Genomic DNA, 24,426 nt, shown 5'->3' with positions numbered 1-24,426 from the left:
TGCTATAGGTATTAAGGTAAACATTTTTATCATATATGGTGAAATTAATTTACCTCAAAACTGTATGAACTTGATGAAACAGAATTTAAAGTAAGACAGCAATATATATAATATTATACTTAATATAACACCCAATTGTCCCTGTGATTGAAAAACAGATAAGATATGCCACGGACAGAGAAAACAAAAACACACCTTGTTTGTGAAATTGGATATATCTAACTGAATACAGCAGAGATTTTATCAGCTGCGCCTTCCTTTATAGTTGTCGCTCATACGACCACATTACAGTATTGGAATCCAGACTACCAAAAGTATGATTATGATTCCTGCTGAGTCCACAAACCAGGAAGTGCTGGGTCTGCTTGACGCGTTGTTAGTCGAACAAGTGACAGCTGGTGTCTTCATCATCTCCCTGATCAGGCCATTCTTGTAAAATGAAAAGTTGCCCTAAAGAAAAAAATGAAAATAAAAAAATGAAATGAATGAAAAAAAAAAGCATTAGTTAACTAACTTAATCTTGCACATTAAAAAGAAATCCTTGCACAGATTTGAGGGTGCAGATACTTTTTTATCACACAAGCAAGCATCAAGCAAACAGTGAAAAGCGTGCTTCAACTTAAATATCACATAATGCATTTGAAGAGGATTAAATGACTTTGTGTTTGTGTCCATTAGTTAAATACATAAAACTCTCTATACTGTGTATAGGACACAAACTTAGATTTGGTGGACACATGCAGAGCAGCACAAAGGCAAAAGTGTGTCAAGAATTATTAATAATAACAGTCAACAGCAGTCAACAATGCTTTACATAAACATAAAAGGAACAAAATAGAAGAAATGGGAACAAGAAGAAGCATTGAGAAGACTTCAAACTGACAAAAAAAAAATACAACAACTTACAAACAATTACTAGTATTAGAATTTAACATTTTATAGCCACCAAAGTGCATCTGAGATCTATTAGAAGAAAAAACAAAAAAACATTACAAATTGTCTATAAATTATGAAATAATTAGAAAATATAAAATATGAATTTCTTTTTTATACTAGAGGTATCAAATAATTCTTATTGGTACTTACATCTTCATCTGTGATCATCTGAAATTGTGGAAGGGTCTTCAACAATCTCTCATACTCAGCAATCCCATCCTGGTCTGAAGCTGTGGTCCCCACAGACAGTCTGTCAGAAATGAGTATGGAGCTACTTCAAAAAACATATCAAGATACATCTGCATGCAAAATATAAATAATGCATGCAACCTGTAAGCAGTTTGTGAAGCAGCACTGGTGCTGGCTTCAGTCTCAGCAGAAACATTATGTGAAGGACTGCACTGGGTCTTACTGGGAGACTGTGCTCAGCGATGTATTTGGGTGGCTAACACATGAGGTGATGCTGTTTGCAGGATAATAGAGTAAGAAGGCCAGGCACATCTCATCAGTAGTTCCTAGTCCCATCTGAAAGAGGAAAATATGGAACATGACAGGCATTAAAAACATGGGATTCTGTTTATAAATGGATTTTAAACAGAGTGTATGAAGCCAAGGGAATATGCCAAGGCGTAGATCGCCTGCCTCTCATATGTGTGTTGTATATTGACTAGTACCATTATGTTGCTTGTAAAGAGTCCAGTCTAAAAATTATACTGTATTATGTTACACAGGAAGCAACATTAGACTTTCTGCATTATTTCATTGGACTGCACTAAATGATACAAGTGTTCATGTTAACGTGCCCACCTTAATTACGTTTACAGTTATAATTCTTCACAGTGTGACCAATAACATATTTCATCAATCTTTCTGGTCAGATACATAAACTGTGGCTCATTTATTTCATCATAAGTCTTCATTTTACTTGTGTGTTGTTTCAGGACTTTTCTTGGGCAGAATTGTTTTAATTTAAAGCTCATTATACTGTATGTTTAATGGCATATGGTCATACAGTATTTACCCACCGTAGTGACTTTGGTGCGACTGGTGGTGCTGTAGGTGCACTCCACTGCAATCTCATCACCCTGTCATGGGAGACAAGTAATGTGGTATCATAAATTAGAGAACTGTAAATATGCCTTAGTTTTTAACAGCCCCAATAATTATAAAAAATGCCCTGTAACGTATGGACATGATAAATAGGCATTTAGGCAATGGGTACTTACCTGCTTGATGGTCTTGATGTTTCCCAAACTCATGATGTCCTGTAGCTCAAAGTTGTAGTTTTCATCTACGCCCAAGAAGTCTATCTGCCGTCCATTTCTACAGAGACCGAGAAGTATGACATAATAGTAACGTTATCTTTATTAGAAAACATTGTAATAATGTAAAAGCTCAAACCCATTATTGAACATTTTTAGTTACCAACAATTTGTTAGTGTTTCAAATTATGTCTTTTTTATTCTTTTTTTTTCATTCATTTGACTCTTTCTTACCTGTAGTGGCCAACTCTGACTTTCTTCCCAGCCAGATGAGTGTGCAACAGCACAGCGAACACGTGAAGCTCTGGCACAGGATTGACAAGCTAGGGTGGAGAGTAAAGGCTATAAGGAACACAGCTGTAAAGAAAAATATGACCTCTTAACTAGTCTCTGAAAACCACTGCTGAGATCCATACTGAGCCACCACAGACCTGAGAAAAGACAGAGGTATTACACACGCCGTAGGTGTGGAATTGAGCGGCTCTCGGAGGGATGTTGTACTCCAGATGCTCCAGTGGTAGTATACCTGTGGTCAGTATGCCCACATCATGCTGCCGGAGCTCGGCTGTATAGTACAGTTTCAGTCCTGAGCTGTCGATCCTGCCTACACAGAGAGAGACACGAGGTTAAGATTAAAAATATTTTAAAACTACTGGTTAATGAATGGTTTGATGAAAATGATGTGGATCATCATTCACAGTAACCTGGGCCTTCAGTAGACTTTTAGAGAACCCTTAGTAGACATTTTATGCAGAATTTTCCTTTAATCTGTGTGTCATGTCTGGGATAACATGCCCTGATGTCATCACAATTATTTATCTTGGTCTTGAAAAGTTTAAACTTAAAATAGAAATTTGGTGTAATAAACTGGAGATTTAGCCTTTACGAGAGGTGGGCCAGGAGAGTTAAACAAAGAAAGGCTATCAGTTATGTCATGGATTTCCCATGACATACAGTACAGGCCAAAAGTTTGGACACACCTTCTCATTCAATGCGTTTTCTTTATTTTCATGACTATTTACATTGTAGATTCTCACTGAAGACACAATTCCACTAAGTAACCCTGACAAGGCACACCTGTGAAGTGAAAACCATTTCAGGTGACTACTTCTTGAAGCTCATCAAGAGAATGCCAAGAGTGTGCAAAGCAGCAATCAGAGCAAAGGGTGGCTACTTTGAAGAAACTAGAATATAAGACATGTTTTCAGTTATTTCACACTTTTTTGTTAAGTACATAATTCCACATGTGTTCATTCATAGTTTTGATGCCTTCAGTGAGAATCTACAATGTAAATAGTCATGAAAATAAAGAAAACGCATTGAATGAGAAGGTGTGTCCAAACTTTTGGCCTGTACTGTAACTGATAACTGATAGGACCCAACATTTCTGGAACTTGACCTATAAGTGGGACTAAAAGTTAGGATATCTCTGCCTCTGCTGCTTTGATTTTGACAAATGTATCAAAGTCCAATACTGAAGTGCGGAGTGGAGTGCCCAGACTACACTGGTGGCACTTCATGCACAGCGCAATAGATTCCTGAAATGATTAAATTGCTCGTACTATTTACCTGCTTCACTCCTTGGATTGTTGTAGTGGATTTCCAGCCTATAGAATGTATCACTGTCCTCACCTCCGACAGGAATACCCACATTTTCTGGAAGCTCAAATACCTGAAGTTTCAGAGATTTACAGTGGATCAAGTTGCACAACACTGACATGGACATACACCGAAGAAGACAGAGAACAAAAATGAATCTACAAATTCAGAGATGGACACTTGATTCTCCCTCACCCTTCCCCCCACTGCCCACGCAGCCACCACCCCGAAGCAGGCGTCCCCTATGTCGCCCATGTAGCACGGCTTGTCATACGGTTCAGTCACAAAGGAGGGGCAGCGGTACAGCAGCATGTGATGAACAATGTCATGGTGCTCAATCACCGGTTCAACCTGAAGTCAAAAAAGAGGAGATTTGGTACAGAGGGTTCAAAGAATGATAAATGATGGAGACAATAAATATGAAAATCATGGTGTCAGTTTGAGGCAGGTGAGGGACTAGTTTTGTGTTAAGTTATGCTCCCTCTGCCACATTAGGGAGTTAATAAATGACAATAACCTTTACAATATCAATTTCAGACCCATGGTCACTGAAAATCTGACAGCAGTATCATAACATTGAACTAAACGGCATTAAATTGCAGATTTTGGTGACTATTACCTGATAAATATGATGTTTTGTATTAAAGGCTGGAAACTTCATGACCTTGCAGTGGTAGTAGGTATGAATGGAAGGTATAGTGATCTGCAAAAAAGATTAAAAAAATAAAGTTAAAGAAAACAGAACCGGTAGACACCTTGAGCAGAGCCCGGCTCAAGGGAGGGCGGACATCTGCTCATTTGATTACATATGTGAGCTACGAGGTGAAAAACAGAAAAATCTAAAATTTTTCCCCAAATTTCCCACAAACATGCCTTGTGCATCATTGTCATGGTTGTTTACAATTCTTCTTACATTGTCCATTGTGGCACTGATGTAGTTATTGTTGGTTAAGGTCGTCCTGGGCATGTAGTTCAGCAGGTTGACTTCCTTGGTGCCTCTCAGGGCCCCGTGGTAGGTGATCTCGTCTGTTGTTCCATAAGCATAGATCAGTTTAATGGGTTGAGCCTACAAAGGAAGCGGTAGTTATAGTCAGCAAATATGATACATCACCAAAGCGACAACATTAAATGGCTTTCACTGGGTGGGGGGAAGGGCTATGGTATCTTCCTGTGTTACCAAAACTGAAAAAAATCAGGTAGTTATTTTTTAAATTCACGAAACAACAGTTTAATTTAACAGTTTAACTGTGCACAACAAATTCACCACAGTTCAACAAAGGGTGTTCAAGAAGGTGTCCGGTGTTCAAGGCAAAGAAAATCTTGTATGCGTCTTTGTGTTGTTGTCATTGTCTTCATGTCTGAAAACACCCAACTGAATGCACGGTATTGAGGTGAACCTAACAAAAGAGCTAACGTAGCACAGTTTACATGGATACACGCAGGAAACTTGAGCTTTACATACAGAAATGGACTATAGTATTACAAATAATGAGCCACAACTGTCAGGTTAACGCTCCATGGTGCAACACAGCAAACAAAGTTTAGGTAAAGTGTAATGAGTGGTTCAGGGATGTTGGCCTGTATGCACTTATTGTTACCGTGGAAACAGCAACCTCCTAGACGGGCTAATCTTCCACCATTCCTACAAAGCTTGGGTCATTAATTCATTAGTCTGATAATGTTTGCATATTTTTCTTTACATACTGACATACAGTCTGACATCTTTCTGACATTATGCAGTGAAGGAATTTCCCATCTCATCATTAATTCAGTGTGATTTTCCAATGAGACTTGACCGTAAGAAATAAAAGACTTTTAAAACCAAATAATGGATAAATCACTGAATATTCAAACAAGTTTTGTATCAATCTTAACTCCCGCTGCTCCTTTTTCTTTAACTTATTTTAACTTGAAATAAGCCAAACAAGTTGATGAAGTTGATATTTAACACATGCAATATTGCTACAAGTACTCATCAGCTTTGCATCTTATACCACACATGCAGAATACACTGTTATATCTGAGTGTCTGCCTTACACTGATATGGAAGTCTTGGCCATCGCACGACTGAATGGACCTCTGAAAGGTCATGGTTGTTTGACCTTCGCTTTCACTCAGAGAGAGGAGAGAGTAGCTCTGCTGCTCGTCCACTAAAGGCATGGAGTTCCCTGTGGCATGAAGATCCTAATGGACAAAAAGAGAAAACTTTCACACAGCAGAAAACCTGATTTTGTGTCATATTTGCTGACCAAAATGGAAAAATTCAACTCAAGATATTTTGCCTGAAATACTCAAAGATGTCCAAGTGTGATTGAAGCATAAAACAAACTGCGACACATGCGGCTGTTAATATCTGATAATGGCTTACTGTGAAGTAGCTTCCATTGGATCCAAGTCCCCCTATGACGATATCTGACCCCTTCATGCCTCCGTTCGGACTAAAGCCAAAGCCCACCCAGCCTGTCGTGTTGACCACCAGTTTAAATGTAATGTTCCCTTGCAGGTTATCAAAGCCCCACTTCAGGCAGACCAAGTGGCTCTGGTCCAGGTACTCCATGAAGGGCATGGTAGGGTCCGATGCCCGTGCTCCTTTTGTCCAGACTAAGAACGCACAGAGGAAGGGAAGCAGAAAGTGCATGATGTCTCTGTGAAGTTCTTCACACTGAGCTCGCTGTCCGTGGTGCAGCCAAATACCCTCCCACCCTCCTCCGACACACCTGTGTTACTAGATCAACCCAAGTGATAGAGGCTAAAAAATGCTCCGTCATTTAGCTTTTGCTCTTGTAGAACGACACATACGGTTCTGTATAACACTTTGGCTGTGGCCTCAGTCACAGTCTGATTTTTGTGCTAAATTTCACCATATCTCAAATTCAGGGATTGCTTCAAAAGCTTGTTCTCAGTTAAATTAAATCAGTGCAATGTTTTTGAGTCAGTTTTTGACCAGTTTTTTTTGTGTAAATACACACTCATACTGTCTGTCTGTGGTCAGCTGGGCTGCAGACTTCGCCTACTAACAATAAACAGTATCCCCCCTCAGCTCCTCTCTCATTGTTATCAACCTGTTCCACCGGTTCTTTTCCACTGACAGGTGGGACCACTGCTGGACTCAGGTGTTTGATATATGAGGAGGTGACGAGGAGGGAGCAGCAATGAAAGATGCGCCTCTCGTTTCGGCCAGAGTCAAGGCTGTTATCCCCTCTCTCTGTTTGTCACCCTCTCATATATCACACACTTGATTCCTGCCAAAACAGTTTCATCTTATAGGAATGTGAATAGTGTGATCATTCTGTCAGCGTTGTATTCAGATCCTCTGCACTAAAAGTCACTGCCATCAGCGCTGCACACACATATATTCTCCTATTCATTGAATATATTCATCATTGATATTCACAGTGCACACACTTTAACTATCTCTGGTACTTCAAGTCTCTACTGATCAACTGATACCTCAACTAACTTTTCAACTGCTGCCTCAAACACTAACTGCTGGCGCTCCTCACATACCAGACGTCACTTGAAATAAAATGAGGAAGATATTTACAGGACACTTCAAATACCACAGACACTTCCACTTATAATTCACACCTCAACTGCTTTCAGTGCTGACATACTGAAAATTCAACTGTATACAAGGCTGAAACTTTACATGAGTTCAATGACTCTTAAACTTCAACCCCTTCATGTATTCAACTAATTTAAGTGCTTCAGCTAAATCTGCATCTCCAATTTAAAATGAACATTTTAAGGCATTTTTGCACCTGCAATTTTCCCTTAAAAATCTTGCTTTTTCTAGTTTTGTCAGATGCAGCAAAGAGCGATCACAGAGATGTGAGCTGGACAGAATAAACAGACAAACATTATTATCGCTGCTATTGTTGTTTCGTCCTTTGTTGTTTTGATGATGCTATCAGATCTGACCACAGGGGTGTCAGTGATGGACCTTGCTTGTCATGTAATAGCACAGAGAGCCCAGCAGAGGCCGACTTCAGCATGAGAAATAAGTCCAGGGGGGTCACTCCCTTTGAGCCTTAACACCAGCTGAGAGCCTTCAACAACACTGTCAGTAAACAGCACAGAAAACTACTCCAGACTAGAATAATACACTTTGAGCACTGACCATTGCTTTTGGTCAGAATACACCCAACGAAGCCTCTGGGCATAGTTTATATATTTTGGAAAGTACCCTTCTAAAGCATGAAAAACGAATTAGAAAGATTGCATTGATGCAACAGGCTTACATTGTAAAGGAAACATTTGGATGGCAGTAAAGGCAAACAATTATTATTTACAGTTTTTATGGCTGTACAACTCATCTGAGTAGTTTATGAATTATGATAACTGTTGATATTCTAATTAACTTATACTTTTTTGTGTTTTGAGCATCCGCCATTCCCCGTGTATAGCCAGTTTATTTGCCTTGTATGCCTTCCTTACATTTTCGCTGCAGCAGGCCTCTGTCTGCTCTCCTGTGAAGCTGTATTTATTAGTCATGTCTTGGAGGACCGAGCCTACCTTTCCGGTTTGTCTCCGTGCAGCAGGTCACTCCCTCCGCACTGTCAGCGGCTCTCTGCGCGCTTCAAACTTGCCGTCGCACTGAGCCAGTCTGTCCCTACCGTGTTGTTTTTTTCTTCAGCTTTTTGAGTTTTTAAGTGACAAAGTGCTTTTAGTAATGTGTTAAAGTGTGTGTTGCGGCGGCTCTTCACCGGGAGGAATTACCGTGTTTTTTCTTCGCTTTTAGTTGAAGCGCGGCGGGGGGAAATGTCCAGCTGAGGACTGGAAATCCTGAAAACTGCAGGGCCTGTTTTTGGAATGATTGATCAATACTTCGACAATGGCGCTAAAGGTAAGTCCGGCAGCTGTTCTGGGCTGTTTTAACGTCAACCCTGGTGTATTATCCCCTCCACTTTCTTCTGACAGTCTTTTTTTAAACACGAATAATGCGGGTTGTGGGCTTGTGGAGGCACAGACGGTCACAGTTTCTCGCATTAGGTTTACAGTGAGTACTTCACTCGGTAAACTACACACGCAGAGTTCAAAACAGTCCACAAAAGTCTGGTTTAGAAGCGTGTAATGGACGCTTACAACACATGCTTATGTCAGTAAATGTGACACGGGTGTTTTTGCTGCAGCCTACATGGAAAATGTGTCTCATTAAGAAAGTGTCTTGTGACATTTTACTACCTTTCTAGTGCGGGTCATTTCTACCTCCGTGGAATGCTGGGAAATGTAGTCCTCGGTGTTTGTCATTCAGAAGACTACATTGTATAATTTTCCATCAATACGGATATGTAATTCTATTAAAATGGGAGGGAATAAGTGGTAAGTTTAAGGCTTAGTTTGATTACAATCTATTATACAATTTATTATTTCATTTACCTTAAACATCTTCTCCAGACATGTTTTAAACAAAAAATACTTTTACTCTTTTACCCATTTTTCTGCACACAAAAAATCACCAGGTTTAAACTCTTGAAAATCTAAAAGAATTTTTTTGATATGACCAAAGGTTGTTTTCCTACTTATTTGAAAGCTGCATTCTCAGAGTTTGTGCACTGGAGGTTTTGAGTTTCCATATTGGACCAGGATTGGCTTCCAATTAGTTGTTCTCTCACAAAACGTGCCTGTTTGTACACGTGTTAAATTCAGATTTAGATTCAGGATTATATTCTTCTGTAGATTAACGTGAATGTTCATTTCTAGTGTCAAACAGCCAAGTGAAGTGGTATTAAGTAATACGGCTTTTTTGATTGGATGGGGTACATTTAAATAACATCTGTGCAGAACACACCAAGCCATCAAGCCAGGAAGGTCTAGGTCATCCTTGGCCCGAGCAGACTTCAAAACAAAGGACTTTCACTACATACAACTAATAACTGAGCCAGCAGAGCTGAGGCCATTGCCAGAAAAATTCAGGACTTCCTGTTTAAAACCATCATCCAGCTTCCTCTTGATTCCTGGGAGGTGACAGGCTAACGCTAAAATAGATCTCTGCTCAGGAAAGAGCAAATATAGTGAATTGGGATAGTCAAATTTATGAAAATAATAAGAGTGTGGGAAGGCCATGAAGTGAGCTGTGAAAGTCACATTGATAGTTGTTTTCACACTGTTAACTCTCACTTGTGGTTGGTGTGTGGGGCCAAAAGGGAAGAGCAGATTAGTGGACGTGGGTCAGTGTGAGAATAACTGCAGGCTTCTGTATTAAAGTGAACCAGGTAACCTTGTTTTTGTTGATGCTGGTGCCTAGTAAGAGTCAGCATAACAGGCCTGGAGGAACTAGTTTGGTCTGTTGCACTGTGTCATGAGATGTGTGTACATGCAAATACACATGCACATGCAAGTAAATGCTCATGTTCTGCCTTCATAAATGTGTGCATCAAACATGCAGTTAGTGTTTTGTCTCTTTTTTTAAATTTTTTTTATTGTGTTCAGGCACACGTTTTATATGAATTCACGGCTGAGCCTGGAAACAACGAGTTGACGGTGAAAGAAGGCGAGACCGTCACTATCACCAATCAGGTAAATTTGAATCAGCGCTCTTCTACTGTCCCTCTATCGCTGTCTTCCCTCTACCCAGTGGTCACTGGGTGCAGGATCCTGGTACCTGCTGTTGCATTACATTTTTATGATGATGATTTTTATTCAGCTTGTTTACATGAAATTTTATTTCCTGTGTCTTTATGCATGTTTTGTGTACATCATATTAAATCTTTAGTGGGAGTCATGTAGTTAAAATCAGTTTATTATTAAAAATCGTTTGTGCAAGAGAAAACTACATCTAGCATCTGTGTGTTATAAACTCAAATTCATGTGACTCAGTGTGTGACTATGTAGCATTGCTATTGAAAACCAACAGTCCTTTAAAGGCCCAACTCACATGATGTCAGGTTGACTATAAACGACGAGTGTCACAAACATGTACAGAGGAAGGAAGGACAAAAGGGAAAAAGGAGAGGGAGCAACCATGATGTCATTATCGCCAGTCGCCAGCAGTTCAAAGGTCACCCACTGTGTGCTGACCTACATAGTTTTCTAATCAAAGTCGGTCCTAAGCCAGCCAGGACCTACTGTATGAGGAAACCAGAATCTTTGTTTTCCTCACTAAATAAACTGACTGTGGAGGAATTTGTCATGGGAGCTTTCAGTGTGTTTACTGATACTTTGGTAACCTGGTTGTTGTCAGCTCTTTGCTCCGACCTGAATTCTTAAATGATATGTGGATGGGAAACCTGGTATCCTTAATCGTAGTAACAAGTAACGAAAAACACAGACATAGTAACACAGCTGCAATTTTCTTGAGAAACCCTCCTGAGTTTTTTTTTTCCACAAGTGCATGTGAATACTAATACTATTGTTATAGTAGTCATGTGGCAGGAAAGGGAACATCATCACTCACAGCAAAGTGTCCTTGTATCAAAATGAATAAAATCCAAAGTGTGACTCAAACTGAAATAAATGAATCAGTCTGATCTATTTGGTGATGCAGGCACCTTCTCTCTGCTGGCCTGAGCCAGTGCTAGTCGTTTATCCAAACGTGTCAATTTGGATCTTGTTCCTTTTCAGAATATTGGAGGCGGCTGGATTGAAGCACAGAACTCCAGAGGGGAAGTTGGCCTGGTGCCAGAGGACTACATCGAGGTAAGATGGACAGTCCCTTGATTTCACCACAGACCTGTCACACCCTCCACGGAAATACATGTACCTCCAAAAAAATGAAGCTGCAAAGCCATCTGCAATCATATTTTGATTATCTTTATCAAAGCACAGCAAAATATGTAACATTTCAACCTCTCAGTGCCTCTATTAGTTCGATGTCTGTCATTTTAGAAATGGATATGTTTCTGCATTGACTGTAGACTGTGGTACTGCCACTGCCTGAAGCTAGAATCACAACAGGATGTGCCTCCTTCAGGGTTTTGCTGATTAGGGTGTTTGGGTTTGTGTGTGTGAGTGTGTGTGTCCAGTGTGATCCAGTAACTCTTCATCATGGGGATATGATTCACCCTTAATATATTCAGAAAGAGCCACAGAGAGAGTTTGACCAAAAGTTAAGTCTGTGACGTCTTGTTAACAGTGAAGCCTCACTCTAAACAACACATCTAGCATGTAATGTTTGTGTGTTCAAGAGAGAGGTTGATGCTATCCATCTGCTTTACTTGGCAAACAAGCTTATGTGGATGTGTGTGTTTGTCTGACCTTAAGTTACCTCCCCAGCTGCCACCAGACTTTTGTTTCCAAATCATAAAAACACACTGATGACAATTGCACTTGTAACTTATGTAATATCTAATGAAACACATCAGGACGCCGCCTGTTTCTCATGCAGCTACTCTCTATTTCAGTGCACTCTACTGGTAAAAACAAGATCTCCGTGGTATCGTCATATTGTCAAGTGGTAGAGCAGATTTAAATGTCTACTTTAGGGAATGTTAATGATTAACCATTAACTGACAAAGGTTTTTGTGGGTCACTGTTGCTGCTTTATATTGTTTTTATACTTTGTAAAATACAACATTAATGTTGCTTAACTGTTTAACTGGTAGTTTTAATCAGTCAAAATTCTTATTGTTGGATAATTAAAGGCAAAATGGTTAACTTTTAGCATCCCTCGTCAGTATCTTCAGCCGGTGCCATGATATTTGGATAAACTAGGAAAGTTAAAAACCCAGTTAGCAAAGCTGGGTAGTACAAAGAAGACAAGATCACATTACCATAGAAGAGTGCACCTTTAAAAGTCATCAAATCACTCTGGAATATCTGGATGTTGTTCATTTAATGGGACTGTTTTCTGTCTCTCCCTCTGTCTTTTATTCCCTCTGTTGTAGTTTCCATCGTTCCCAGCAGCGGCAACCACAGCACCTACTGCAAGTGTTGGAAATACTGCACCACCAGATCTGTCCATCTTTGACGCCTATGCACCTGCATCAGCACCTGCACAAAACCAGGTAATGCACTCACCTAATGAATGTATGGGTACATTCAATTCATATTTACATCATAACAACCTGTTTTTTTTCTATTTACTGACCTTTAGAAACTAGAAAAATGATGAAGAGCTTTAAGTTCTTCAGATTCAATACCCCAGACCAGTGCTGGGGAAGCACCATGCACAGTGTACCTGCCACGCTGTCTTTCTCCCACTCAAAAGTATGTGCGATGGGGTGATTTTGAAGAAAAAGTGGAAAGCAGAAGTATGCGATGAGTTTAACTGACGTTCACGCTGCTTGTATGTGAACCCAACAGATGCAGAAGTGAGAGCAGCTGCCGTGGAAGATATTCACAGTGGTCATGTCATTTATATCTGAAGCAGGTTTTAGCTCTAGAAAAACCTGAAGCAAGAGGAAATAAGTTAAGTGAAATCTTTTGTCGTTAGCAGACAGGAAGTTCCACGCATATGAGCGTACTGCTGGATCAGTAGAAATTTGGGCACAGTAAGTGGTTAAGGCAGGAAGTGCGTCAGCCATTATCCTTCATTCCCTCTCACACTCTCTGTCAGACTCACATGCACATCTACCTCCAGCATCACTTTAACCCTTCCTCTGCTGAGTGTGAACACTCACTGCTGGTGCTTTGTGATAACATCACCTTCTTTTCCCCTCAAGGTGGATGCTGGGGGCTTAAGTCCCCAGCCGGACACCCCCGACACCCCAGTTTCCCCATACCTTTCGTCCCCTGATGAGGTAACCGCCCCTTGAGGGTGGAGGATGAGGCCAATGGCGTGAAACCAAGCCCTCCACCCTCACCCATTCTCTGCCCACAGCCCCCTACTCTCTGATTGGTTTGCTTTGGCAGAGTCCCCCTCCCGCACCTACTGCCTGCAGACAGCATGAACTCACCCTCTCCGTTCACTTTGCACGAAAAGTTCACACTTGCCCACGTTCACATTCACACGGCACCAATCGACTCCCACACCCTATATCTCAATTGTGTGAATCAGCACCACAGTGAAACATAAAAAGCTCAGAGATCAGAGTCAATAATCATCGTATCTCACATGTAATTGACTAATCACACGGACAAATCATCAGGCTAGAACACACACATTAACTCAGGAGGATCAGAATCTCATAAACAATTCTCAATTTTTTTTCAGTGCCATTTTAACAGACTGTTGTGTGACTGTTGTCTATTTATGGGCTGGAAAATGTTGTTGGAGTATTGTTGCTGCACTGCTGTGCTCATTTCCCAGTGTCATTGCATCAGTTTCTCTTGAAAGTACTGATTCATTTAAAGTAATTTCCTGAATGTCTATGTGTATCATGTAGTGTATTAAGTGACCCTGTACTAGTTAGGTTAGCATCAAGCGTGCTGCAACCTACAAAAGGCCCACATACACTCTATTGCATGTTTATGCGCAGAAGTTTCCACAGTGGTCACCACAGGATGTCTGCCTTTCAAGCATGGCATGTAGCTGCATTTTCAGCCATTAACTACTATAAATGTTAGATATATTGTAAATGGCTTAAGAATGGTAGTGTGAGTGTGCATCACTGTAAGCATGTCTTTTTCTAAATATGCAGTTTGATATTTGTAGTTTTGGGATATGTCAAGCAGCAATTTTAAACTACAATGTTGTTGTTGAGATGAGTCATCTGAACTGATTGCTCTGTTAAAGGCCAGGTCTGCGTCATGTGTTTGGAAAAGCATGTTGTTTTAAGACTACTGTCACTTTCTCATTGAACAGACTCCAAACTAGCCTGAGCTCCACTCTGTGCTCTCTCTCTCTTATATCTCCCTCTCCATACTTGATCATTTCTCTGCTTCTTTCACACCGTCTCCCTCTTCCAGGCTAGTAACGGTAATGATCCCTGGTCAGTGTGGAACGCGCCCCCCTCGGGGGGCTCCAACAACAACTGGGCATCCAATCCAGAGGGCACCCAGACTGGAAAGAGTGCTGCTGACGCCTGGGCCTCCATGCCACAGGGCCACCCTCAGGCTTACCAGGGCCCAGGTAAGACCAGCTTTTCAGTTAGCGCCATGATGGTTGTTGAGGTGTCAGTATGTGCCATAAAATAATCTTAAATTTCAACCTTGTGGTTTTACTTAAATTACTCAGTACTGGTATTCAAAACCTCAGGATAATTTAAATTTGGAAATTAAGTCTGCATTTATACATCATTAAGTGCTTCTGCTTTCTTTTTAAGTTATTGTATTTGTTGGCTGTATAACAGTTAAAAGGATACAGAAGTGACAGATGTAGTCATCCAGAAAATGCAGTGCTTAAAACAGATTACAGACACTGATGTCTTTATGTGGTTGCAGGCATGGAAAGGTCACTCTCTCTTTCTAAGTCTTGTTGACATTATCTTGCTAAACTTACTGTTTGCTTCTTAAACTGTAATTGTGGGGACAGAATAGAATATATGGCTGCAGTGGATGAGGTTGTTCTTCCTGCTGACCCCTCTGGAGGAAACATTACTCTGCAACAAAGTTAGATTATGTGGCTGTACATTTAAGGGCCTTGTCTAATGTCAGAATCAGCTTTCTGTTTGGATGCTTGTTATTATTGAGGTAGAGCTACATCCTACAACATTCTGTGCTTTAGTGCACATCTTGGATATGTGTTTGAGTTTTGACATGTAAAAAAAGGTCTCTGTTTTGGTGAAATTATGAGTTTGTTGTTTGTAAGACAGAAAATTATTTCAGTATATAAGATTATAAATGTGCTTATGTCTAATGTTTTCCTCTCACTAGGAAGAGATCCATGTTTCTCAGAGTGAAATAGTGGTCAAGTAGTCTTGTAATACCACATGAGATTAGCAAATATAAAAATATTTGTTTTTATAATGAGGACAGAATACATGAGAATATCCAGTAAAACCTCTCATCTGGAACTCTACGCAGGTGATCCAGTATTTATTATTAGCAAACTCTATTTCACTCAATGCTTCACAGATCTGGAGTGACTCAGATGTGGTTCTGCTCAGTCTTCTGTCTCTGGCCAGTCCCTCCACACAGATGCACCAGCACGTGGACTGGACAATAATTTTTGCCAGATTATGGAAAAGTTAGCGTCACGCATGACTCAGAAGGACAAATTACTTCGCCTGTTTTTGAAGTTCACTGGTTGTTATTCTAAAAAGAGAAAGGGGGGGAATAAATGGCAAGGAGAAGAATTGACAGTCTTTTTCTTTCTTTCCTTTTTGCCAAAGACATCTACCCGTATCCGTACCTTATCGATTACACAGGTATCCTCATGCATCACCTGGTGAAAAGCTTTTTCCTAATTTTTGAGTGTGGACTGGCAGTAAGTGCTGATGAAGAGAGTTTCCAGCAAACAGTTTAAGGAAATGATTTACTTTCTTAAAGGCATGTGTGTGAGGCATTCAGTTTGTCTCTTAACATATCACTGTTTTAACTTTATTGTGACTGACCTCTGACGATGGTGTGACTGGATTCTATTGTGCCTCTGATACATGCAGTGTATTTGTGAGGTCAAAATCACAGACCGAAAATGTTAATATCTTTCAGACTTTTGTTGAAGTGAATGTATACAATAAGAAGTTAATGCTGATTTTCATAATGAGTTTGAGATAAATTGTATGATTTAATGCCCAAATAGAAAAAGATGAATAAATGAATACATTTGATGCCTTTTTAGGCAGATTATTTTGCATTCTACCTTTAGATAATTTTAAGGAAAAAAAATGTATTTAGGGGCATTTAGCATTTAGGGGGTCGGGGGCCCTGGTGGTGGTTGCAGCTCAGCTAAGCTAGGCTTTTGGCAGAGCTGTTAGCTTAGCTGTTGTTACTTTTTTGTTTAGCCATCATGGATTTAGATACTCCCTTATGTTATTTGGGAAAACGGACTGAATTACTAAAATGTTGTATCATCAAAATGTTTTTTTCAGTAATAGGAAACGGGTAGAAACAAGAAGTACTTGTTAAATTTAGCTTTAGCTAAGGCTAGCTGTGGCTGTTTCATCAGCTAGCAATGTGTTTATAGTTTTGCAAACTTTACATTCTGTTTTCTCATAATAAAAAAAAAACCATAATAATATTTATATAAAGGTAAAGTGATGTCAGAAAATCAGATTCTGGTCTTAACTCAATATGTATTTATTGCACTTTGGCAGATGTAATGCAATGCTTGTGGTTTCCTAACTTGTCTGTTGTCTGCGTGTGGAAATATTTGCTCTAATTGCCTGAGACTACATTCAGACCTCAATTTCAGTCTACTACTTGCATTGCAGCCTTAATACTATATCTGTAAGGTTTTAAACCTTGCTTTGAGAGTGCATGGCAGATGAGAAAATCTTGCCATACAAATTATGCATTATTTTTGGTAGCTTTTAAAGATGGAATTTGAGAATCTGTCCTCAAGTAGAGCCAGTTTCAAACTGTTTACTAGTTCTTTATCTTTGTTGTACTTGCAGATCCACAAAATGATTTTACACCTACATGCATTCTCTTGAGTTTTCATATGAAATTTCAGCTAATGCAGAATGGCAATATTGTTTGAACCAATGAACAGATTTAGCCAAACATCACAAAAAGTGCAATACTTGCAACCCAGCAATTGTGTCAATGCTGTGTATATTTATATGCATTTGTTAGCAATGCATGTCACCAAATTACAGCCATGCAATGTTTCCAAAAGCATAAAGGTGGGTGCTGCATGCCCTCAGGCTAGTGCAGTTGCATCCATTACCGCTGGGAAAATCTCTTTCTAATCTGTTGTTTAGGACCACAGAGCAAGGCTAACCAGAGTATTTTCTACTTATGAAATAAGTAAGAAAAATTAAGAATCCCTAAATTAAGAAATAACATCAAGTATCCCTCTATTTCAGATAACATTAGATAATATTAGTCAGACTGCAACATGTAGTTGTCTCTCTGTCCAACACAACAGTTATCCATAATGGAAACACTTAAGAATTGGTTTATTAAACAGAATTGAGGAAATCCTTTGGACGAAAACCCTTGCTAGTATGTAATTCATATAATAGAGCAATGGCTGCTGTTTTTTATCAGTTTTCTCCCTCAGTTGGCTTCTTGTAAATTTAGTCGAACAGTAGTTTGCTGAACAGAGAACTTGTACTTTCTGTGTCAGTGATTTAAATCACAACCTTGTGTGCATGTACCTGCCTTCAGGAGCCGAGGATGATGAGTGGGATGACGAGTGGGATGACATGAAGTCTACTGGAGGTTACGCCGAATCAGAATCTGGAGACAGTGGAGCAATGCAAAGAGGAGGAGCTCATGCGTCCTCGATGAAAATCTCACTCAACAAGTAAGACTTAATAAGGCAGTAGGACATGAGGCTTCACAATACAGCACATCAGTGTGTCTGAAGAAGAAAAATTGCAAAAATATTGTGATCACATAAAGCAATTTGGTGAATTTTCTCTCTTTGAATGTCATAAAGCTAATGGTACTTTATAATGTATAGTGTATACTGTATAGTACAAACACATTATAGAATTACGCATCATTGAAAGGTGCCCTGTGGGATTTACATTCAGTGTTGCAAACGTGTTGAATGCATTTCCTTCCTCATAATGCATCTGCTAAGCTTATTTGTCTTAAAGGCTTTGAAGCCCGTATTGTTTATATCAATGTTCAGTAGCAAGCAGTCCTCTTTCTCCTCACCTTTGTTGGCACATTGCAGCATGTATTGGGATGTTACCACCACCTGTAGATCAGTGAGAATACTGTGAATCCAAAGACATGAACGTGCATGACCAAAAAAAATCCTTTAACTCTGAGGGTGGAAGTTAGAGAGAGAGAAAAGAGAAAAAAGAACCATCACTTTTTAAACTTCTCTTTCTCTGTGCAGGTTTCCTGGTTTCTCCAAGTCTGGTCCGGAGCTCTACCTCCTGTGCAAGCAGCTTGCTAAGGGCAAAGACAAGCTACTGATCTATGTAGGTTATCTCTAAATATCCATACAATATCATAGTTTGCAGGATATCATGAGATATCACAATTTGTTATATCAATGGTCGAAGTTCAGTAATTTAACCTGTCTGATTTGAATTAGTAACTAAAAATGAGTCATGAGCACATTTACAGGTAGATACAGTTTATGCTGCTCAGCAGGTAGTTTTTTCAGGTAGTATTGCAGCGATAGATATCACACTCCCTACAGTGTATTGGACAGGATTACAGCATGTTTTGACATGGTTTCCTCATTTCATCAGTGTGAACCTATGTGGTTCTGCCATGCAATGCGGACTAGTAGGTTTCTAAACCTTGTGTTTTCTGCACAGATGGGAGAAGTTGGTCCGGTGTGGTCTTACCCAGAAGCTCAGCTAGACTGTGTGGTGGCCGATCCCAAGAAAGGCTCGAAGATGTACGGCCTCAAGAGCTACATCGAGTACCAAATCACACCCAACGTATGTATCCAGCAGCATTTTCAAACCATCTATATTTTTATTGTGGGATTGAACTAAACTTGAGTTTAGACACCAAATTACTGCAAATACAACATCTAGAAATATATTCAATGTACCGTAGAATTTTTTTCTTAGAAGTCCTGATGTAAATTACATCATTATATTCTGCATGTGTCTGTTCAATAAAAACAAATTGCTCTATTTAATGATTCTATGTAATTTTGTAAGATATGGCTAAAATAAGTGTTTGCCCTTACCTGATAGTGTCTATAACTGCATGTTATTGGTTTGCAGACCACAAACCGACCAGTCAATCACAGATACAAGCACTTTGATTGGCTGTATGAGAGGCTGCTAGACAAGTTTGGGTCCGCCATCCCCATCCCCTCTTTACCAGACAAGCAGGTGACTGGTAAGTGCCCGACTCTCTAACCAACGAATGTACAGTAAGACACAAAAAAAGACAAACATTCACTGATAACGACATGAAAATTATATCTTTATAACCTCCCTTCCATTCCAGGGCGATTTGAGGAAGAGTTTATTAAGATGCGTATGGAGCGGTTGCAGGGCTGGATGACCCGGATGTGCAGGCACCCGATTGTTTCCAGCAGCGACGTTTTCCAGATTTTCCTCACCTATAAGGACGAGAAGGTGTGCTATTCCTCCTCCACTTTGTCTCCCTTGAATTTCTGGACAATATGTTTTATTCAAAAACTATGATGCATTCTAATCACTAAAACTAGGTAATTATTATTGCTTGATTAAAACGAGAGATCCATTGATGCAGGACTGGAAGATGGCGAAGAGAAAAGCAGAGAAGGATGAGACGGTGGGAGTGATGATCTTCACCACAATAGAGCCTGAAGCTTCAGACATGGATCCTGTGGAAGTGTGAGTATTAATCAAACTTAACTCTAAATTCACTGCAAATTTAAAAGCCCAGCTCAAAAAGCAGAATCTTCACCCTTTTATGGTTTATTGTTCACAAAATGTCCGTAGGGAGCAGAAATGTGAGCAGTTCAGCAGGTTTACCAAAGCCATGGATGACGGGGTAAAGGAAATCCTCACTGTGGGCAACGAGCACTGGAAGAGATGCACAGGCCGTACGTACACACTGCAATGCAGCTAAATAAACGTTTTACCAGACACACCCACACCTTGACTTTGTGCTGTAATCACTGTTTATATCAAAGAAAGGTTATTATGTTTTGTCAACCAAAGAAAAAGTCATTCACACACTGTGTGTGTGTGTGTGTGTGTGTGTCTGTGTTCATGTTTCAATTGTTCCTCAACACAGCTTTGCCAAAAGAGTACCAGAGAATCGGAAAGGCCTTCCAAAACCTCTCCTCTGTCTTCACCAGCAGTGGATACCAAGGTACAGCCATGAATACAAATATAACATCAGGTGTTATTTTGAGTGACTTGAGGCATTTTCTTTCTTTTGGGTGGCACCTTCAAAAGACTGCTGTAATCAACACATGTCATCAGCATAATGGTAGCAGCAGGGAAGATGTGCATTACCACACATGTACTGTTGAGAAACACATTGAAGACATATTTTAACCGCTTTTCTGCTGTAGGTGAGTCGACCCTGACTGATGCCATGACAGCCGCAGGAAAGACTTACGAAGAGATAGCTCAGATGGTGGCAGAGCAGGTTGGTGCAATTCCTGTTACAACATCATTCACACTCAATGTAACTCGCAGTGTCCTTGACTATTTCCTGTTTGCAGTCAGTATTTACATCCTAGTTTTGGCGTTTTTAATGACCCCCTTAACCCAGTGTCCTGCTCATGATCTATCTGTAAAGGAAGAAGCCCCAGGCAACTCCAAATCTCTAGTATTTCCTAGTATTTGAATGTGGCTTTTCTGACCGTTCTGTGTGGTCTGATCAGTGTGGTGTGTATTAAAATCAAACTTGGGCCTTTTTTGATGTCCTAGCAGCTGCCTGAGGGAGGATTCATCTGGTAAGCTGGTGCTGCTCCAGACACTTTTTCTCAGTGCTCCTGCAGAATTGTTTGTTTTAGTTTAGCGATGCCTGTGATACTTCTGATGAAAGTCAGTGTCTGGACATGGATTCATATTATGGGCCAAATTTCTAAAACAATTCATCTGTTGTATTAACCTGTGAAGGTTCCATACAGCTTTCCCTTCACAAATCAAGGGTAAAGGAAGAATATGCTATTATCTATTATCTATTCAAATACTCATTGTAGTACTACAGCAACTCTTTGTCTAGTGTGTTCGTTCTTATCAGGCCCAGTCTGTTTTTTTTCCTGTTTTGAATTTAACTTTGTTCCAATTTTAGGTTACATTTATCTTTTTTGACTGTGTTTGCTTCCTTTATAGCCCAAGAAAGACCTCCACTTCCTCATGGAGACCAACAATGAATATAAAGGTCTTCTTGGATGCTTCCCGGATACCATCGGAGTCCATAAGGTACATAGAGAAATCATTTATCAGTCAGCATAATCTGACATTTCTCCCTCACTCTAAACAGCTTGAATACCACGAAATACAAAAAATTACATACATACATTTACAAAGCATTGGCACTTAGTTTAATATATCATTAATAGAGCCCAAAAACTGTTACATTAAAAAGTTGTTACAGCTAATGATGCAAAAGTGGTTGTTTTTGATTGGGCAGCGCCACAGATGTTTCCCAGCAGCTGATTTACACATTAAAGTCTGTACCAGTGAAGACTTCCGTGAAATGTTAATAGTGCAGTTTAAACTTGTAGTTACTAAGAATTCAGTAACTAAAGGATTTATAATAGGCTGGTGCAGCATAGTCCAGAAGGACCAAAATTGAGTGAACATGTACACCTTGTTGTTGAGACATCAGGTTTCCACTTAGTTTCTTTTCAGATTCCGTCACCTTACCTGGGATTATTGTGTTGTTAACTGTTTGTGTTGTTCTTTTTGCAGGCAGCCATAGACAAGGTGAAAGAGGCCGATAAGCTGGTGGCCACCAGTAAAATTACCCCTCAGGACAAAGTCACCATGGCGAAACGACTCAGCACCATGTCATACTCATTACAAGGTAGAGCGCTCACTCAGAGACACTGAAGTGGTGATGTTTTTCATAGCTTGGTATCTGATTTAGATGGTTTCCTCCCTCCCCTCCCACAGCTGAGATGAACCACTTCCATAGCAACCGCATCTATGACTACAACAGGGTCATGCAGCTGTACTTGGAAGAGCAAGTGAAGTTTTACGAGACGGTAAAGGCATTTTCACTGACCATGTATCACAGTAAATTAGAGTCTATCTTTTTGTGGCTTTATTACCTGGAGAGCAGTTGCATAGAGCTTAGATACCAAAGCATCACATTACCAAACTCTCCCTTTGTATTCATGTTCATTTTTTTCTTCTTCTGAATCCACAGATTGCTGCAAAACTGAGACATGCGCACAGTCAGTTCACTACAATGTGAAAACAGCTGCCCTCAGTCTCACACTACAAAACAACAAGAATTAAACCAGCTCAACATCCAAAATATTCTTGCTTATACTGCATTCTTTTCCCCCGCTTTAATTTAAATTTCACTTCTCTCTTCTTTTGTCTCATGTCCTCCTTTACTGCTCATGCCAACAGTCCCAGCAGCTGTGTTACTCAGAAGTTTCTAAGCAGTTGATGAGCATGTACAGCAGCTGAAAAGGATTTGACACTTTTTTGGTTTTTGGGGGCCCAGCAATGGTAGCAGAACAAGACACACTATTTACACACACCCTTTCCTCTGTCCAACGTCTGCAGCTCGTGATGCAGGAAGTAAATGCACAGTTTGTTACACTGAATTGCGACATTACATGAGTCAAACACCAGAGTTTCTCTGATGTGGCGCAAAGTTTTTTTTTTTTTTTTTTACATCACACCTGTGCACACATTACATCTACATATGTTATGGAAATACTCTGCAGTTTTCATTGGCGAAGCTATTGTCTGCACAGTGGTGCAGCGATGTACTGACTCTGAACACCAAAGCCGTCCTCCCAGCTGTCCACAGGGACGGCAGGGGGGTTGATTTCTGATTATGGTATTCACAATAAAAAAAAGCCTGAGCTTTACTGTTATTCTTTCTCAGCCAACATTAGGTATATTTTAATCCTCCTATAAATACTGTTGACATTTAAGAGGCCTAACATCTACAGTGAAAGCAGTGGAGCATTCCTGTTTTTATCAATCCAAGTGTCAGAAGAGTTGGCAAAGCCAGAGTGTGTGTTGACTGTAAGTCCACTGCTGGCAGTCCCCAGCCCCCTTTCATCCCACACTTCCTCAAAAGCTAACAGGAAGCTCCACGTCCTTCCTGTCTTGCCCATGTGCCTTGCCCCTTTGAGGAAAATAGAAATGGTTGACTTAATTGCCCCCCAGCCTGCGTTCCATGACACTGCAGTTTACATTTCAGGAGAGGAGACAAAATGTGGGACAAGTGATCCCCAAAGTTGTGGTTCATTATTTTAAGACTTTAAAGCCAGAAGTCAGACTCGAGTCCTCCCTGCAGGCAGTGATTTCTCTCTCCCAGTTCACCTTAAGAATGTGTCTTTTTTTTTTTTTTTTTTTGACCAGATTATGGTGTTTTATATGAAGGTGGAACAGCACTGTTTAGTGTAAGAAGCTATAGTACAAGAAGAGTTTGGGACAGCCATGGATTATGTCATGTATGCAGTTTTGCTTTCGCTTTTCACCGCCCACTTTGCAATCACTCTAATCTTGTTCACTCTTTGTTTTCTTATCACTTGATACATGGAAAATATGCATATATATATATATATATACATATATATATACATTCTATTGGACCTATCGGGTGCTTCACTGAGATACAATTTTATGTATAGAAGTATTTGCAATACAGTGTAACTCAAAGAGGAGCGAAAATTCTGTTTGATTTATTAAAGAATGATTTGTACTCATTTGGATTTTATTTGTTTCTTTGTGTGTGTTTGAAAGAAACCATGTTTTGTTCTCTGCATGGTTCAGCGCGTACAACACTCTACGCACCCTCTGACTCACTCACAGTAGAGCCCTTATTCGCGTTAGCTGATTCTTGCGTAGAGCTGGATAGGAATGAGAATGAGTCGGCAGCCTGTGCGAAGGGTCAAAGAGTGTGTTTGTGGAGGAAGTGAAAGAGCTCTTTTACCCCACGTCCCGCTCTCTCCCCCATCAGGTGCAGCTGGATGTTTAGACCACATAAAGTAGCCAGCCAAGGAGTTCGTATACTCCATACATTCTCGTGTTTGTGGGTTATTTTTGAGTTTGTGTTCCCGTGCACAGAGGGCTTCATTGGA

The 24,426-nt window shown here is 40.1% G+C and overlaps 2 protein-coding genes across 3 annotated transcripts; one reads left to right on the top strand and one right to left on the bottom strand.

The window, feature by feature from the left end:
* Positions 1-195: 195 nt before the first annotated feature.
* Positions 196-6,435, bottom strand: moxd1l (monooxygenase, DBH-like 1, like). The gene is made up of 13 exons (XM_070849885.1): positions 6,166-6,435; positions 5,835-5,981; positions 4,711-4,863; positions 4,417-4,500; positions 3,993-4,148; positions 3,768-3,870; positions 2,630-2,802; positions 2,433-2,521; positions 2,163-2,259; positions 1,962-2,021; positions 1,349-1,461; positions 1,087-1,186; positions 196-450 (listed from the first exon to the last, which is right to left on the bottom strand). The coding sequence occupies exons 1-13, from the start codon at positions 6,433-6,435 to the stop codon at positions 286-288; spliced, it is 1,710 nt and encodes a 569-aa protein (XP_070705986.1). The 3' UTR covers positions 196-285.
* A 1,934-nt stretch (positions 6,436-8,369) lies between these two features.
* snx9b (sorting nexin 9b) lies at positions 8,370-24,051 on the top strand. Of its 2 annotated transcripts, XM_070848883.1 has the most exons (19): positions 8,370-8,643; positions 10,230-10,316; positions 11,361-11,435; positions 12,623-12,742; positions 13,400-13,477; positions 14,586-14,748; positions 17,892-18,030; positions 18,577-18,661; positions 19,007-19,132; positions 19,427-19,544; positions 19,656-19,786; positions 19,923-20,026; positions 20,135-20,238; positions 20,433-20,510; positions 20,716-20,792; positions 21,485-21,574; positions 22,067-22,181; positions 22,271-22,362; positions 22,527-24,051. In XM_070848883.1, exons 1-19 carry the CDS (start codon positions 8,632-8,634, stop codon positions 22,572-22,574), a joined length of 1,842 nt encoding a protein of 613 aa, XP_070704984.1. In that variant the 5' UTR covers positions 8,370-8,631; the 3' UTR covers positions 22,575-24,051. The 2 variants fall into 2 exon arrangements, with proteins under 2 accessions (XP_070704984.1, XP_070704985.1); XM_070848884.1 differs by lacking the exon at positions 13,400-13,477.
* The last annotated feature ends 375 nt before the right edge of the window (positions 24,052-24,426 follow it).

This window comes from Pempheris klunzingeri, chromosome 18 (genome assembly GCF_042242105.1).
Source record: "Pempheris klunzingeri isolate RE-2024b chromosome 18, fPemKlu1.hap1, whole genome shotgun sequence".
In the NCBI taxonomy this organism is placed as follows: Eukaryota; Metazoa; Chordata; class Actinopteri; order Acropomatiformes; family Pempheridae; genus Pempheris; species Pempheris klunzingeri.
Note: the sequence above shows the minus strand (reverse complement) of the source record. Positions and strands in the feature narration are given on the sequence as shown.